The sequence below is a fragment of the Vidua chalybeata genome, chromosome 25 (assembly GCF_026979565.1).
Source record: "Vidua chalybeata isolate OUT-0048 chromosome 25, bVidCha1 merged haplotype, whole genome shotgun sequence".
Lineage (NCBI taxonomy): Eukaryota > Metazoa > Chordata > Aves > Passeriformes > Viduidae > Vidua > Vidua chalybeata.
Window position 1 is genome coordinate 3,268,340 of NC_071554.1, and position 17,851 is coordinate 3,286,190.

The following is a 17,851-nucleotide window of genomic DNA, read 5'->3' on the forward strand; positions in this document are numbered from 1 at the left end:
CACCGCAGAGCTATTGGGTTCCCAGACCCACTCGGGGCTGGTGGTGTCTTTGGAGAGGTCCAGGGTACAGGGGAGCAGTGGGGACCCCCGCCCCGAGCAGGAAGAAGGGGAGGGAAGAGGCTGCAGCCAGTGAGGGGCTAATGAGAGGGGGATTTCCTCAATTACGGGACAATGCCGGTAATCCCGGCTTTCCAAGGTTTAGGGAGCGCCAGCCGCGGGATGAGCCGCCTTCCTCCCACACACGTGATGGTGGGTGAGAAGCCGCTGAGCTGGCTGCCCACAGATACGAGCCCTGGCACCCAGAGCCCTGAGCCTCCCCTAAAGCCCACCAGCCTCTGCCATCACCTGCCCTGGGGGCAGGCGCTGGCTCCGCCCAGCTGCCAGTGGGTTTGGCCCTCACCTGGGGCTGTGGGGAGCTGCCAGGGGACCCTCACAGGGGAGAATTTATCCCTCATACCCAACCCAACCCTTCCCTCTGTCAGTTTGAAGCCATTCCCCGTGTCCTGGCACGCCAGGCCCTTGTCCCCAGGACACTGCTGCATTTCTGGGCTGCACAATCCCGGGCCTTGCTGAGCTTCTCACCCCTCAGCAGCCCCAAGCCCTCCTCACCAGGGCTGCTGCCCCTCCACCCCCTAGCCCGTGCTTGTGCCATCCCCGGGTCTCTCCTGGCTCTCTGCACACCCGGGATGGCCTCGGGGCTGATGGGGTAACTCAGCCCGCCTGGATAAAACAAATCATCGGCTCAATAACCACCGGGCAGTTACTGCCATTAGCAGTGCCACCATCTCCGATTCCCTGGGCGTTCGTGGGGGCGGAGGGCCCTGGTCCCTCCCGGCTGAGCTCAGCTCTGACGTGGGCTCTTGCTGAGGATGCTCTTACTCACTGCACCCCTCCGGCACGGCACGAGCGGAGCGGCAGCGCCCTGCCCAAACGAGCAGGCTGTCTTCAAAGGCTCCCCTCTTCTCTGGAAGGGCACGTTCCCAAAGCCCAGAGCTGCTGGTGCTGGGAGCAGCCCCGGCCGGGAGAAGGCCACACACGTGCCCAGCCCTCACTGTCACCCTAGGGAAGGGCTGGGTCTGCCCTTCCCTTCCCACCGTCCACGGTTTGGGGTTTTTAGTCTCTGATCTCAGCTCAAACACCCCCGGGCAGACCAGCATCTTTTGAGGGACCGGTTACTCCCGAGCCCTGCTAGCAAACCCCTCTGCGAAGGGGGGTCCCAGCCCGGGTGCATCGGCCATCGGAGCGTGCCAGCGCCATCCAGGGAAGGAGGAGCAGAGGCAGGAACTGGCTGAACTCGTTACACTGGTGACATTTGGGAAGGGTGACTGTGAGTGGCATGCTAACCATTATGTCCAGTCTTTAAGGAATGCATCCAGGATCCATCAGGGGAGCAGTCGTTAGGTGAGTCACGGCACGGACACGCGGATTCAGCCGGGATTTCAGCCCAAGCCTCCTGTAATTGCATATTAGTAGAGGGATGCTTAAAGTAATCAGCTGTTCCAGCCACGCCGGCTGCGGGGGGAAGGGAGGAGGGCTGGAGGGGTGTCCGTACCTCCAACCCCTCCTTGGATTACAAGGCAGAAATATAGGGCACGCAAACAGCCCGGGAGCGCTGCTTCCCCTTTGAAGGCAGGGTGACACTGCTCCAGCCGAGCCCGGGCTTTGATAGCGGCAAGATAAGGAGGGTAAACACACCGCGGTGGTGGAGAGGGCAAGGATCAACCATCCCAGCCAGCCGGGGCTGTGTCCCCATCCCGTCCCCATCTGCCAGCAAAGGGAGGGTGGGAACGGCCGCGGCGCTGGGAAAGGACCGAGCTGCTGGCAGTGAAAATCTGAGCTCTGTGCTGGCAGCGAAAATGCGAGTTCTCACCTGCATAGGGAGAGATAACACATCTCACACCGCCCGGCGCCTCCCTGGGCTCCTCTCCAACCTCTCGCCCGCTCCAGGGCCACCGTCCCACCCTCCAGCCCTCGTCCATCCCGGGAATGTCACTGTTTCCCCCTGGCATCGCAGGTGGGATGGGGAAAGGAGTGCAAGGACAACCCGTCCTTGGCTTCTCTTGGCTCCCTTGTGCAATTTCTCGAGGTTGCAGTGACAAGGCAATTGATTTATTTTCCTCCTTTCCTCAGGAAACGCCTCTGCCATGGCTGTCAATCATTCCCCTGAGCAACTCGGGATGCCAGCAGAGGATTTCAATCAAATTTGTCAGAGCCATCGTGTTTCTACAAGCTGGAATGTGTGTCTGGGCCGGGGATCCACCCAGGTGAGGGAGCAGCAAACCAACAGCACCTTCCAGCCCAGCAGCAGCTCGGCCACGTGTGGGTCATTCCCCAGAGAAAAGGAGCAGGGAAGAGCAGGCATCTGGCACGCTGGGAGTTTGGGGGAAGCTGGAATGCTGTGGAGTAGGCAAGAGGCTCTGCAGGAGCTGATCTCTTCTTGTGATGGCTCAGGAAGGACGGGAATGCCTGAGCTGCTCATTCCAGGCTGGATCCAAGAAGCCAGAGGTGAGAGAAGGTGGTTGTCAGGGAAATCATGGAGCTGTTAGCCAAGAAGTCTGTGGCAACCTGTGTTTAGAGCTGAACAGAACAAATACTCCATGTAAAAAGGGGAAGAAAGCTTTTTAAAGGTTCCTCTGCTGGTGCACACAAAATATTCTACACCCAGAGGGGGCTGGACCCTGGAACAGGCTCCCCAGGGAAGTGGTTATGACACCGAGTCTGCCAGAGGTCAGGAAGAGTTTGGACAACTCTCAGAAGCACACTTGGGGTTGTCCTCGAAGCTCTGTGTGTCTGTTCCAAGCCAGGGTATTGCACAGCTCCAGCAGGAGCTTAAACCCTCCTTGGAACAGGAAAAGCTGAGCCCGGTCTGGCAGCAGGGCCGGGAGATGGGGTCGGGTCGGTGACAGAGCAGAGGCCTGCCCAGCTGTCAGCTCCCCCGGGCCCGGGGCAGGCAGCGGGGCTGTGACATCCCTGGGCAGCTCAGTCCGGCCCAGGAGCCGTCGAGGAAGGGACACATCAATGGAGCGTTTGTCCCGTGCTTGGCAGCAGGCGCAGCAGCCCCGAGTGCGGCTATAAATGGCCAGAGGAGCCACACAGACAGGCTGTTCTCTCCTCTGCAGCAGCTCCAGGAGCGGCCTTCACACCCAGGGATGAGGAGGAGGAGGAGGAGGGCAGCCAGGGAGAAACACTGGCACACTGCAAGGAAAAAGCTAAATAGAGAGATTAAAATAAAATTTAAATGCCATGCTGGGTCTAGCAAGCCGCCTGCACAGAGCTGGTGCCAGCAGATTAGGGACGGCTGGAAGCAGAAGGGCTGCAGCAAGATGCTTCTTGCATGCTGGAGTCAAGACAAATTCCTGCCATTTCAGTGAGCTTGGAGCACGGCCAGATGTCCTTCCAGGAGAAAAAGCTGCATCCAGCCCCAGGAGTGATCCTGCTCCGCAAGGCTGAGTATTTTTGGATGCTTCCACAGCCTGGAGCAGGCACAGCCCTGTGCAGAGGGGCTGTGGGCACGTGCAGCACTGTGCCACCGTGCCACCCTCCCTGCTCCCAGCACCAGTTACCGAGGTGGGCACTGCATTTACAGACAGCTGCTTGGAAGGAACAGCTGCCACACACGCCTGAGCTCAGAGCCATGCTGAGGGAAGTACTGCAGCAGCACCTGAGTCTGAATTTCACCCAGCAGAGCCTCGGGCACATCCTGACTTACCCATCACCCGCTCTGCTCAAAGAGGAAAATAATGACAGGCTACAGGCTGTGAGAAAATATATCGGGTTTTTTTTTATTTGACAATTAACAAAAGAGGGATCGGAATCTCAGCCGTAAACATTGATAGCTCCTTTCTGATCACAACGAGCACTTTCCACCAACATCCCTTTGTATGGTGTGATCCAGCCAACAATGCTGAGCCAACTCTGTCAGGGCTTTTGTTGCTCTGCTCACGGTCACAAATCCGGCGGCAGCTTATTCACCACACATCCACAGCAGGGCCAGCCACCCACACAGAAGACAGCTGAGGGACTAAGATGCTTCAGAGCTGCTTCCATACGTGAGACACACTTGGAAAAGGCAGGAGATCATGCTGGGTTTGGGCCAGAAAGAGGGAAACCTCCCAAACCCAGCAGGTCTGGAGAGAAATGAGCCCTGCAAAAGGCAGAGCCTACTCAAGCAGGGACAGGGACTGTGACAGTGCCAGCCCAGCCTGAACATCCCAGCCCTGTTGTCAGAGGGAAGCTTTGGCCCAGGACTGTGAAAATTTGGAGATGCAGAGCCAACAAGTTTGTCCCGAAGAGGGACTGGCACATTGTCAGCTCCATTGTGGCAGTGGAACCAGAACTGCCTGGAGCTTGACAGGGGGAAGTGAAACTTCATCTTGGGCTGGAGGGCAGCCAGGGCTGGAGAAGCTGCACCTGGCTGCCAGCTGTGCCACCCGCAGCACACGGCTTTTCCTGGGACAGGACCCTCCCAGCCCTCAGCCTCTCCTCCTCCAGGAGGAAGCAGCCTGCAGGTGGGTCAGCTGCACACCAGAACCCAGCCCGAGGGCTTCAGGCACCTCTTGCTGCTCACAGCAGCAGGGATGGAGCTGTGGAAAGCCAGCAGGGAGGGTCCTGGTGCCACCCCCACCACAGGCACGAGGCTGCCACCCCAGACACCCTCCCCCCCTCCAGCAAAGAACACCAAAGAACAGTGTTTAAAACAGAAACATCCCTGGGCTGCAGGAGGGACCTGACGACAGACATGGCGCTTCCCAAGGCTTAGAGCTGCTCTGGGCTGGGGGAGCACCAGGCAGACCCAGAGCCAGGGGTTCAACCTGCCCCTTTCGAGGTGCCCAGTTGGTTCTGAGCCTGGATTTTGGTGGAAACAGGGTCAGGTCATCTCCTCGTCACACCACCCAGATGGACAAGCAAAAATAATCCAACAAATTTGAATACACTGTATTTATTTGTAACAGATTCTAAAGAATCTAGTGAGTCTATGTCAAGCCCATCGCATGACAAGTGATACAGGTGTAGGAAAAAAAAAAGACATTTAAAACAAACAAAACAACAACAACAAAAAAAAAGAAATCAAGTGCCATTCAAGCTACTGGAATCTCCCAATTGCCCCCTCACAGGAGGGGGCAGCACAGTATCACTGCAAGGTCTAGAAAAATTCAGGTTCAAGCCACTCACGAGAGTCCCACCACACACACTCCATAAAGCCAAAGTGCAATCTCAATGGTAGGTCACCCTGTCGAGCTGTTGGCTGTAGGGGATCTGCTTGGACATCTCAAAGGGAAGGAGGGAATCTCAGTTTAGTGTGTCTGTGGGTAGGAGCAGCCTGTAAAAAACATGCTACATGGCATCTATGTTCAGTTTCAAATGCAAGAAAAAAAAAATCTCATCTTCCTCGAAGCCACAGAAGTGGCACAGTTAGGCTCTCAAAAGCAGCCCCAAACCAGTTTTACCTTGCATGGGAAATCCCAAGCTCCCAGCACAGGGATGAGGCTCCGGGGAGTTGGGGAGTGCCATGAAGGCAGAGCTGAGCTGCAGGGAGGCAGCTAAAACCTGCAATCAGCACAGGGTCAGTGCCACTCCCCCAGCTCCAGCCCTGCAGGGAGCAGAGCTGGGCCAGCTCCAGCCACGCTAGCTCATGCCAAGTGGAAGCGCCACCCCCCCTTACTCCCCGTCCACATTACCCCTACCCCAAAAAAGGTACCAATCTGGCTACGCACATTCCAAGGATCTAGTCTTTATTTCAATCTGCCCGGCTATTACAGTTTTGTCACCAAAAAAAAAAAAAAACCCAAAAAACACCCCAAAACAAAACAAAAAAAAACCCCACCCCCCCCCCAAAAAACAAACAAACAAACAAACAAAAAAAAAACCCCAAAAAAAAAACCCAAAAAAAACAGAAGTTAGTAAAGATACTTGAGTAGGTCAGACTGGGAGGCAGCACCAGGAAGCCGTGGTGCTCCCGGAGCAGCATCCCTAGGGAATGCCTGCTGCCTGCCCGGAGCTCTGCGGGCGCAGCAGCCCAGGCACCTCCGTGAAAAACTTCTGTGCTCCAGACACTCAACAGCTTCAAAGCCACATTGGACTGAGAGAGCCAAAACCCTCAAAACACCAGAAGGTCTGTTTAGAAGACATTTTTTCCCTAAGGCCAACTAACTTCACCCCCCTTTCCGCCCCCAGGCTCCATTTCTAGCTAGAGAATGAATTTCAAATGCTATCAGTGGCTCACACAGGGAATCACAGAGCTGGGAATAGGCTGCTTTGGAGATAGGACCTGCCCAAGGGATGATCTCCAGCATGGAAAAGGCCTGTCCACCTCCCTGGAGGACAGAGCCACAGCTGGAAATGACTGACCAGTGACCTGGATGGTTTGTACTTCAAAGGACAAGCCTCACCTTTCCCGATGGCCCAGCTGGCCTGTGGCTTTGTGCATTAAAATCACACTGCATGTCAAAAAAATTGTAAAAAAAAAAAAATTGGAAGAGCAGCATTTCAAATTCCCCTAGAAAATACAGGATTAGGTATGGCAGCCTGGGGCAAGCTTCTGGACAAATCACCTGCCTCATCATTTAGGAACTCTACTATATTTTGGCACTGCAGACTTAGGAGCTTGAAGAAATCCAAATGTAGGTCCCTGCTGCCTTTTTTTCCAGCAAGCCCTGCACAGCATTTTCCACCTTGCACTCCCCCCCTCCCCAGTGCTCCCAGTTTCAGGCATTTCCATGCAGCCATTCCAATCCCCCCCGGGTTATGCAGCCCCACTTTGGCAGCTCTTTGCTCCAGCTGGTCCTTCACAGGCAGCAAGTGATGCCCAAACCCCTCAGCAACACAGAACCTGCTCTGGCCTCAGCCAGGATAAGAAATGATCTTGCGACCCTCCCCACCCACAACAGAAACATTTTCCTCTTCAGACATTCCCCACTCAAGCTCTGGGCCATCAGCCCCTGCAAAAAATAATAAAGGTTTACAGTACAGTTGTGTTTATATTGTTACAGGCACTTAAACAGGATTCTTTGGTCCTTCAAAGGAATTAGCCACCCTGGCTTCTCTTGGCAGAAACCACAAGTTTGCACACCCATAACACCTCCTGCACTAAAAAAAAAAAAACAAACCACAATTCAGATCCATTTCAGGGCAGTGCAGCTCTACCTTAGCGTAATTCTACAGTCTCCCCTCACACACCCCACCTGCCCCATTGCCTCCACAATTCCATAAGGAGTCATTTCCATAACACTGCACTTCCCATCACAGTGTACAGCAGACAAGGCTCGTCCCAACAATCCCAGGATCAAGAAACTCAAGCAAGAGTCCAGGAAGTTTCCTTTCATTGCAGTTCTAGGAAGGTTGGTAGGTTTTATTTTGTTTCCCCTCCCTACCCTCCCGACCCCCCAAGGCAAAGAAATACCTTGGAGGACAGACCCTGGAGTTTGTCCTGGCTCAGTTACAGGGAAGCCACGTGGGGTAAGACTGATTGCAAGGCAGGAAGGGCTGCACGTGGGTCACATAGTAGTTGAAGTTTATTTCACTGACGTAAGGGGCTGGCTGGTAGTAGCAGGTAACGTTTGTGACGGTGGGGATGATGTTCTGCTCAGCCAGGACCTTCACAGCCAGCATGGCAATGAGGTTCAGGGTCTGCCTCCTCTCGTGTCCCATGAGGCAGACCGTGCTCTCGTTGACCACCCTGTGCAGGGTCATCAAATAGTCATATCTGTTGCTCTCCATGCCCACAAAGTGGCTCTGCAGGTAGCACTCCAGCTTCCTCAGCTGCTCGCCGATGTCAGAGAAATCTATGAAAAACCTGGAGCACATGTACCTCTGCAGCGCCTTCATATCCACCTCGGACTTGGGCTTGAAGCCCCTGACCAGGAGGTTGCAGTACTTGAGGAGCCCCCCGCCCCGGATCTCCTCGGGGTTCCTGGTGGCAATGATGCGGTGGCGCAGGTGCTCCATGGCCTCCTCAAAGTTCCCGTACATGCTCTCCCCGGTGACCGTGGGGTGGAAGTTCTCAGCCATGGGGTTCTCCGAGCATTCCCCGAAGAGCAGGAGCGAGTCCAGGATGATCTGGAAGGAGTCCACGCTGAACTCGAACTGGCGCCGCAGGGAGTCCACGAACTTGAGCTCCACGTTCTTGCCGCTGTTGTTGGAGAGCGAGATGAGGCTCCAGCGGTCGGTCTCGTTGCACACCTTCACCAGCTTCTGCACATAAGCCTCCTTCAGGGTCATGGGTGTGATCTTGTCCTTGTTGACACCTTCAGGGAGGAAGTCCAGCAGGCAATCCATGACCACATCTTTAACCAGCTGGAAAACGTCTTCAGTCTTCAGATCCACCCCAAAAATGAGGTCCAGGTCCTTGTACCCCAAGCCGCTGTCCTGGTGTAGGACGTGACTGGCTGCTGAGCCGTTCAGCCTGACATTGTGGACCGGGATTCCCTTCTTCTCCAGGCGGCTACGGACAACCTGAGACAGAGACAGAGTCAGTAAGAGGTAGGAGGGAGCTCCTGGAGCAGCCTGGGGACAGCAGGAGCACTCCCAGCGCTTACACGGGTCACTCCAGTGCAAGACAGTAAAATAAAAAGCTAATCCATTGGAAATAGGTCACTTTGGAAAAGCATCCTGAGAGCACCTGAGGGGTGGCTCTCCTTTACTTATTCCCTGGCATTAGAGATCTGACTGCACATGATCAGCTGTTCTGCCTCCAGTGCAGTGTCTGCTCTCCCTGCCTTCCCCACTCTGGCCTGGAGAGCCTTCCTGACCCCATTTTTTGGGCTGGTCTCTGCCCTCTACATCCCCTCCCAGTTCCAGTGACCAAGCAAAGACCAGCCGACCCCAAAGAGGAGGTGGCAGCACAGTCTGCAGCAGTCCCTGTGAATTTAATCAGGGTGGCTCACCCCTTTTAGCCATCCCTTTGGCCTGTCAAGATTCATTAAAGGCAAATCAAGATGCCAGAGCAGCTCAGCCAGGCGTATGCAAGTTCATGTCCCAACTAGTAAGTGTATCCTAACAATTTCCAGTGTGTCAGAGCTTCATGCTGAGCTTGGCGTGCTATCAAGCACAAGAGGCAGCTTTCATCTTACGGGTGTTACTCCCGTGATTTTAATGCTGCCTGCTCAGTCCTGGCACACCCAGCAGCCCCTCCAAAGCTTTGTTCATTTACAGGAAAGCTGAATCACCTGCCTGATTACTTAACAAGAAGGAGGCTAAAATAACCCCCAAGACCATAAAATAAACTACCTGGACACCAGCTTATAATTTGAGTTTAACTCAGCTCAGAGATCCCAGGAAGATTAGGTTTGCACCTTCCAGCAGAAGCTCTTCCCACGTCTCATCCTACTTTTGTGTTCCCCTCCAGCCATTCCCCATTTCCCTGGAGTCCCAACCAGCCAGCCTAGAGCAAGGCCATGGCTTGAAAGAGCCAAAGCTTGGGACACAAATGGACAAATTGGCTCACCAAGAGCCAGTCTGACTGGGCCCTGCAGCCCTGTGAGCCTGCCCTAGTTTGAGAGGCCCCACAAACTCTGTGTTTTGGCTGCCCAAAACATGAATTTCAGTTCAAAGCTGTATCACAACATACTCTTGGCTGCCCTGGGCCTGAGCAGTTCTGGGGGAGATGAGAAGCACTGCAGGTCTGGTCTCAGCAGTAAAACTGCCCCTCCATAGGTCTTGTTTGGAAGGAAGAACACACAAAAGGTCAGGGACTGCAGCACAGAGCCCTCGTCACATCCCTGACCCTCAGTGACCACGCCAAGGGCCAGCAGCAAGTTCTGCTGCCTTCCCAAAAACATCCCAGAACAAACCCACCGCTGTTTGCACACTTGGGAGGTTGTCAAGGCTCACAAGGCAGCTTCCCTGGTGGTGCTTCCCCTCTCTCCCTGACATGAGCCATCCCCGCTCTGGCTGGAAACGCAGCCGGGCTCCTCGCCAAGCCGGTGGTGACAGTCACATGTCAGGCAACATTTAACCAGGGACTGCTCAGCACCAGGAGCCCAGGCCACACCAGCATGGCCAGTGAAAAAGCTGTTTTCCAAGGCAGACAGTTTGACAAGAGGAGTGTGCTCCTAGAAGACACACAGGGCTGTTCCCCCAAACCAAGCAAACGTCACACAGGGGAACTGCTGGCCTGCCCTCGCTGCCAGCTGGAGTCACTCACCCGGGGCATGGCTCCAGCTCGTGCAGTTAAAGGGTTCTGTGCTCTCGGGCTTAGAGAGACAAGATATAGGTCACAAAGTCTTAGATGCGGAGCTGGGCCCGGTGCTTGGAGAAGATCTTGTTCCAGATTAATTTCCTAACCCCAAAGAACATCTGCTTAACCCCTTTCTGGGCACAGCTCAGGACCTGCAGCATTCCAGACCCACAGGCTCCAAGCTCACTCAAGTTCCTCTGTCTGTGTAAGATTTATTCAGAAAACAGGGAAAAAACCCAATTGCTCCAGTCAGCGCTGTCCCAAATAATCCCGGAAGTCTCCAACCTGCAGAGCAGCAGGGAGTAGAGCACTTTGCCATTCCCTGGGAGCTTCCACCCACCAACCTTCACCTGGAGCTCGTCCCCCCCGGCTGCAGGCAGTGGGTTCAGGGCCACATTTTCTCCCAGAGGGTTGGATAGTTCCAGGGTTAGGCAGCTGCTGACCTGCTTCCCAAAACAGCAGCTCACCTTCTGTGTGGTTGGGATAATTGACTGTGACAGCCAGGCAGGAGCAAATCCTGCTGCGTCCTGACCTGCGCTTCCCACCTCTCACAACAACAACAACAGGATAAATAACTGCCTTTTGGGTTACTTGTTCCAGCTTAGTCAGCCCTAAACACAGGCTCTGCCAGCACAGCCGGGCACAATTACAGCCCTCAGCTATGCCGTGTTTGAAGCTGCTGCTGGCAGCATCCCCTGGGCAGCAAGAACTGCTGCAAGGTTTGGTGCTGCTCAGGGCCGTGGCAGGGCAGCGTCCTGCCTGCAGCTCTCAGCTCAGCCCAGAGCAGCCAAACCCAGCGCTCCTGCCCCCCACAGATGCAGCAGCAACTCAAGGAATTCCAAGCCAGCCTTTCAAATGCCATCTTTCCATCTCCCAGGCTTAACTCTTAACTATTTCTCAAGCAGCTGAAGCTCCAAAATCCTGGTTATTGTGAAAGCCAGTTGGGTCTTAGCGCTGTGAATAGGCTTTTTAATTAGAAGCCAACATGCCCGATTTTATATTTGATGAGTCATTACTGAGGAATGAAGTCACCTCCCAAATATGAATACGCATCAGCTCATTCGAACTACATTGCTAGTTTAATATTAAACACAGTTATTACTTGATGGTTAAACTAAGAGGAGCTCGTGAACAAGCCAAAGTCTCAGGCAGGCTCTGGAGAATTCAGCCAGGGGTGCCCAGAAATCAAAGGACATGGACATTTGATCCGGCCTTTCAATTAATAACTCTGCCTCTTCCAACACCAGCCCAACATGTCCACCAGCACAAAGCCATTTCATGGACGCAGCTCCAAAAAAAGCCACTTTTGCCCTGGCCACACACATTTCGCTGCTTTTTAGGGCAATAAATTAACTCAAAAAGAGTAGGAACAACCTAAGAGGGAAGGAAGCTAAGCAGGATCAATGGCACAAGCTGCAGCAGTTCCAGGGATGGGGTGAGCTGTTCAGGAGGGTCCTTCCAGCTTTTGGCATTCCTGCTGTGGCTGCTGGCAGGGGCCAGTCCCACCAGGACCCCCAGGAATGGGAACTGGGGCCAGCTGACCACCCCCGGGATGATGGGGGCCAGCCCCCCCAAAACTCTAAACTCCCCCTTGAGCAACCAGGCCAGCCTGGACAGGACTCGGGGCAACCTGCTCCAGTGGAAGGTGTCCCTGCCCATGGTGGAGCAAGAGGCTTTTCCCGAATTCCAAGCCCAGCAGGAGTCAAGCAGCATTCGGACAACGCTTCAAGACACTCAGCGGCATTTCTGGTGTGTCCCGTGTAGAGCCATGCCCGGGCTCCCTGCACTCCCTCCAGCCGAGGGCATTCCCCGATTTTCAGGTCCCTTCCCACCCGATCCGTTCAGCGGCCCCGCGCTCCCGGGGACCCGCACGGGCCAGGCCGAGGTGCCCGGCCGGGCTGGCTCGGGGCCCGCCGGGCCGTGGATCGCCGCCTCAGCACTTTTATTTTCTCCCTGAGTCCCGCAGGAGCGGGGTAGAGTCCAACGGGGCGGCGGAGCCCGGCCCGCGGCCCCCGCTCACCTGCACGATGGTGCGCGGCCGCACCGACAGCGTGGGGAAGTTGCCGCGGCCGTGGATGGGCACGGCCTCGCCCAGGATCTGGTCCAGCCGCTGCACCTGCTCCCACGTCAGGACGCTGAAGCGGCTCCCGTGCTGCTCCGCGCCGCCCGGAGCGGCCCCCGCCGCCGCCTCCAGCATCGCCCCCGCCACCGACGGAGCCACTCACCCGGAACCCGCCCGGAAACCAGCCGGAAGTGCCGGTGCGGAGGGAAAGCGGCAGGAAAATTTAAAAATAGGGGGGAAGCAAAAAAAAAAAAAACACAAAAAACAACCCCCCGAGTGGCGCCGGCGAGGAGCGGCTGCGCGGGGCGCGGCGGGAGCGCGGTCGGTGCCCGCAGGGACTCGCACAGAACCAGCCCCGGCCGCCCCCCGCCCGCCACCGGCTCCGCCGAGCGCTGCGCCCGCCCGCGCCCCGCAGCGCCTTTTATGGACCCGCGCCGCGCCCCATTGGCCCGGCCCCCCGCCAATCCTGGCCCGAGCCCGGACCCAGGGGGAGGAGCGCGGCTGGACCGGGACCAATCGAAGCGGCGATGAGAGGGAAAGGGGCGGGGAGAGAGGCGGGGAGAGAGGCGGGGAGAGGGCGGGGCGGCCCCGTCCCCGCGGCGCGCGGGAATCCCGGCCGTGATTGCCGGGGCGGGCGCGCGCCCGGGGGACAGCGGGGACAGGACCAGCCCCGGTGGCACCGTCCTGGGGTGCCCGGGGCTGGGACTGTCCGGTGGGACCCCGGCCATGGCCCTAGGTGACCCTGAGTCACACTCGTGCCACACCAGTGCCCTTTGATGTCCTGTTGGTGCCCGTTGGTGCCCTTCGAGAGGTCTTTGGTGCCCTTGGATACCCCACTGGTGCCCCATCGATGCCCGTGATGCCCCATGACCTGATGGCCCAGTGATGCCCCACTGACACCCTGGTGCCCCACAGATGCCCCGTGATCTGATGCTCCATCGATGCTCTACAGGCTGGCACCCCACTGATTCTCCCTGGAGTGATGCCCCACAGGCTGGCACCCCACAGATACCCTACAGTCTGTCACTCCACAGCTTGGTGTCCCCATCCTGACACGCCCAGCTGCCCCAGGCCCTTGTCCCTGGCCAAAAGGGCCCCCCTGTGCTAGCTCTGGCAGCCAGGAGTCGCAGGGTCACCCCCCGGGGAGATGGAGCTCCAGGAGCTCAGACCCATCCCCTAAATCCCAGTGCGTGGCCCAGCTCTCAGCTGAGCCACCACCTCCCCCTGGGGCCAGACGTGTCCCCAGCCTCTGACCGCCCATTTCCTTTCATCCCAACAATTCCCGTCCCTTTGCAGTGCTCATTTCTCCAGCGTTTCACCCTGCAGACATTTCCAGCAGGGCCCTCCCTGCTGAGCTGGTGCCCTGCGGTCCCGGGGACGGACAGAGTGACTCCAGCTCCACACCTGCCCTGGCCACTCCCATTTCCCCGGTTCCTGCTTGGAGCTGGGATCCATCCTTAGAAGCCAAGGGCCCTGCTAAGAGATGAGCCAGTGCCGATTTTTTTTTTTACACCCTCACAAGGTTTATTGCAAGAACTCGCCTGAAAACTCCCGAACATCTGCCTTGGGACTTTCCACCTCAGGGAAGGCACTGTAGAGCTCTTCTGAGATGCAAAGTCTGTCTCGGAAGATCTGCCACATCCCAAGGGTTTGCTGCTGGAAGCTGAAGGTGGCTGCAGAAGGAGGAACCGGGGGAATTGGGGTGTTCAGGAGCATCCACAGCTGGGGTTGGAGGGGAGAGAAGGGAAGTGGTGTCCCGAGCCCTGATTCCCTCTGAAACCCTCCCCATTCCCTGGTGCGCTGACAGCCAGAGGGGCTCCCAGGGGGGCTAGAGTCCCCTCTGCTGGGGTCCCCACTGGGATGCTCCTCCTGCTGTGGTGTTTTGCTCCCTGTGACTCCCCCAGGCTTCTCCACCGGGATGAAAAGCTGCTCCCGGGTGCTCCCTGTGAGGCTCCCAACTGGGCCACGGGACAAGGGGGAGCCCTGCTGGAAAGTGATTTCCCAAGGAACTTGATTAAAAAATCAGGCAGCTGCCTCTCATTGCAAAACCCTTCTGATGTTTTGGAGCGAAACTCAAAAAGAGTTTCCAGTGAAAAAGCTGGATCAGGGAGCGTTTCCCAAGAGGCTGAGAGGGGCCAAATGGCTTTAGGGATGAGGATCCATCCAGTCGGGGGACCTAGCGGGAGGAAGGGCTGATCGGGCTGAGCACCCCACGGCCGCGGGGCCTGGGGGACCGCAGCGGTGGCCGCCCGGGGCGGTGCCGCAGGATCCAGGCAGGGACAAGGCGCTGCAGATCCCGCCGGGATGAGCTGGGCTGGACTCTGGTGCTGCCCGGGCCCCAGGGGACAGAGGTGCTGCTGGCTCCGGGGGAAACCTCGGCCCACTGGAGAGAGCTGAGGCGCTCGGGCCGGGCCGGCCGAGCCGCTCGTTACCGTCCATCCCCACTCGATCATCCCCGAGAGCCGCCGGCAGCGAGCCCGGCGCTGCGAATGGCACCCGGGCCGTTTCCTTCCAGCTCAGCAAGGGCCGGGCCGGCCGAGCCGCTCGTTACCGTCCATCCCCACTCGATCATCCCCGAGAGCCGCCGGCAGCGAGCCCGGCGCTGCGAATGGCACCCGGGCCGTTTCCTTCCAGCTCAGCAAGGGCCAGCCCGGCCTTTATTCGTTTGTTTTGTTGGCAGTTAAGGAATAATCATCGTCTTGGGGTGAAACGCGGGCGGATCCTGCCTCCCGGGGGTGGCACGAGGGTGGCAGAGCCCCTTTGGCGATACGGGGGTGGGACAGGGGCTGGGCAGGGGGAAGGCGGCTCGGGACGCCGTGACCCCGCTTGCCCCACGGGTCTGGGGTCGGCAGCACCCCGGGGCTGCCCGACGGACCCTGCTCCGGCCCCTGGAAATCGGCCCGGGCGGGGCCGGAACGCGGCACCGTGGGGAGGAGCGGGACACCACAGTGCCCGGGCACGGCAAGGAGAGGCTGGGGGCAGAGCTGGGACCCCCCAGCTTGAGCTGAGCCCCTCAGGGCGCTGGGGACCCTGGGCAGCCCCGCGAGCCCGGCCAGTGGGGAACTGGGGCTGGGAGCGGCCGGGAGTGGGGCAGTGGGTGAAAATCTCTTCAGCCTGCAGGGGAAGGGACCTCGGGGACTCCGTGACTCGCGTGGGACGGCTCCGTCCCACTCGGCATTAAGCAGGGCGTGTGCCAACTCCCTGAGCAAGCAGGAGGGACCAAGCCCTGCTCCCGGAGCCACCAACGTCACGTAGCCGCCCCGGGGCAGCAGCAGCGCTGCTGTCGGGGTGGGGGCACTCCGGTTCCCGCTCCCACGGCAGCGCCCTGGCACCGCCGCTGTGCTCACGTCAGCCGTGTCCTGGGCTGGCCCTGTCCCCGTGCCCGCAGCAGCTGTCACCGTGCGGGCACCGCTGTGCGTGGCTGCCCTGCGCAGACACAAACTGTCCCCAGGCAGATTCCAGCCATCCCCATGCACAAAAGCCACCATCGCCGGGCAAACCCCCACTGTCCCCAGCACAGCTGCTGCTCTCGTCACTGTCCCCACGCCCACGCTGCCATCCCCACGCACATGCCCGTCTCCACGTGCCCGCTGTGGGTTTAGGAGGTGGAGTCCGTCTCCATGGCCTTGTCCAAATCCTCCCTCGGCAAACACAGTTCCTGGACACCTCCCAGGCACTCGAGCTCACTGTCTAGCCCCGCTCACTCCCACAGCCCGTCCCAGAGGTGCCACCACTCCTGGCTGGCCAACCGTGTCCCTGGGGCAGTGGCACCAGCTGCTGCGGTGGCTGCAGCTGTCCAAAGAGGAGTTTTCCCCGTGCTGGATTTGGCATAAGGGGCATTGTAAGCACCCACTGCATGGCATGAGGGGTGTCACTCTCCTGCCACTCTCTGATCTCAGCCTGGGGCCCCTGTGTCACCGCCCTGGACCCCCAGACTTGGCCACATCCCATCCTGGAAGGGATGATGAGTGATGCTGCTGGAGAGGGGCCACCCAGGAGGCCCTGAGATGAAAGGGAGCGCAGGGTGTCATTACTGAAGGTGACACAGAGCTCGGGAATGGCACCTGTCACCTCCCCCGGCTGCTGCAAAATGCTGCCTGGGGAGTGGGGGGGGACACGGCACCACCAGGCTGCGGGGACAGGGACACAGCAACAGCGTGGCCCCAGCACTGATGTGCCCTCCCTTGAATCTCCCCTAGGGTGTCACTGGCCGGGGACATCCCTGTCCCCGGGCAGTGTGACCTGTGTGTCCCCAGGCTCGGTGGCTTCCCGGTGACACCACGTGCTGTTTTCCTTGGCATGACTTGTGCCTTTACAGCCGTGGCAGAGGATGACCCATCTCAGTGCCACTAATTTGGGCCTGGCAAGGAGCACAGCTGTTCCCTTCGCTTTGGGTTTTTGGGCCCCGGGTAACACCTGAGCGCAGCTGCGGGTGGTGGCAGCTCCTTGTGCCCACGCTGGTCCGGCTGCTCCTCTCGGGAAAGCTGGGAGCTCCGCTCCGGGGGCTGCTGGGCCTGCAGCCAGTGACTCGGGCAGTGATTTCAGGGGCGCTTTGAGGGCTCTCGGTCCTTGCTGGGCCATGGGGACAGTCACTCCTGTCCTCCTGCCACCCGCTGCACCCCAGGCTTCGTTCTGGACCACAGAGGGAAACTGAGGCACGGGAAAGCCCATCTCCTGGCTGGGGCAGTTTCCAGCTGCTGCAGAGGCAGCAGATCTTTAACCCTCATGGATGGGGGCTGTGGAAGTGGCATAAACACGGTGGAATACACGTGAAAGTACAAGGTCATCCTGCTCAGAGTCCCTTTTCTCCCTGCTCTTGGTGCCACCAGCAGTGTCCAAACATGCTTTGGGAGGGAGAGGGGAATATGGGGCACGGGGGGCGCACACAGGGAAAAGACATCACTGCCAGGACCATGGGGCTGGGGGGACATGCTGGGGCCCCTCCAGCCCCAGCCTCAGCACGGCGTGTGCTTTGGCAGTGGCTCAGTGGTGACAGCACAGCCCTGGAGGGATCATTAGTCCTCCTTCATTAAAACAAGTTACTCACCCTTTGAGACAGAAACAAGAATATCCTGGAAATGCCTTGGTTTGGGGAGTTCTCGCTCTAAAGGTATGACTGAAATCAGGCTGCAGGTGATGCTCCCCAGCACGTGGGCAGGTGAGTTACCTGGGCACTGCCCAGGGCTGCTGTGCTCCTGCTGCTCCCTCCGTGTCTGGGATGAGCAGTGTCAGGTGTGGGCATTGTCCAGGGTGGGCAGTATCCAGGGTGGGCAGTGTCTGGGATAAGCAGTGTCCAGGGTGGGCAGTATCAGGTGTGGGCAGTGTCCAGGGTGGGCAGTGTCCAGCACCTCTTGTGCTCCCATCCCTGGAACTGGGATTGCAAAGCTGCTGCTCTCCCCCAGGATGAGCCATGGCCTGGCTTTGCCTTTTCCTGCCAAATCCCCCTGTTTTGGTGTCCCCTGCCCTGGGGACAAACTACCTCAGACCCTGCGTGGGATGCAAGGGTGGCACCCACCAAACTGGCACCACCATGGGCCTCATAGCACCGCCTGCCCCACATCTCTGGCCACCTCATCCTGCCCAGGAACCCCTCGGGTCACCCCTGCAGTGGGGTG

At 58.2% G+C, this 17,851-nt stretch overlaps 1 protein-coding gene across 1 annotated transcript; it reads right to left on the bottom strand.

Moving 5' to 3' along the window:
• Nucleotides 1–5,878: 5,878 nt before the first annotated feature.
• Nucleotides 5,879–12,610, bottom strand: TENT5B (terminal nucleotidyltransferase 5B). The gene is made up of 2 exons (XM_053964559.1): nt 12,195–12,610; nt 5,879–8,451 (listed from the first exon to the last, which is right to left on the bottom strand). Exons 1-2 carry the CDS (start codon nt 12,369–12,371, stop codon nt 7,432–7,434), a joined length of 1,197 nt encoding a protein of 398 aa, XP_053820534.1. The 5' UTR covers nt 12,372–12,610; the 3' UTR covers nt 5,879–7,431.
• Between the last annotated feature and the right edge of the window lie 5,241 nt (nt 12,611–17,851).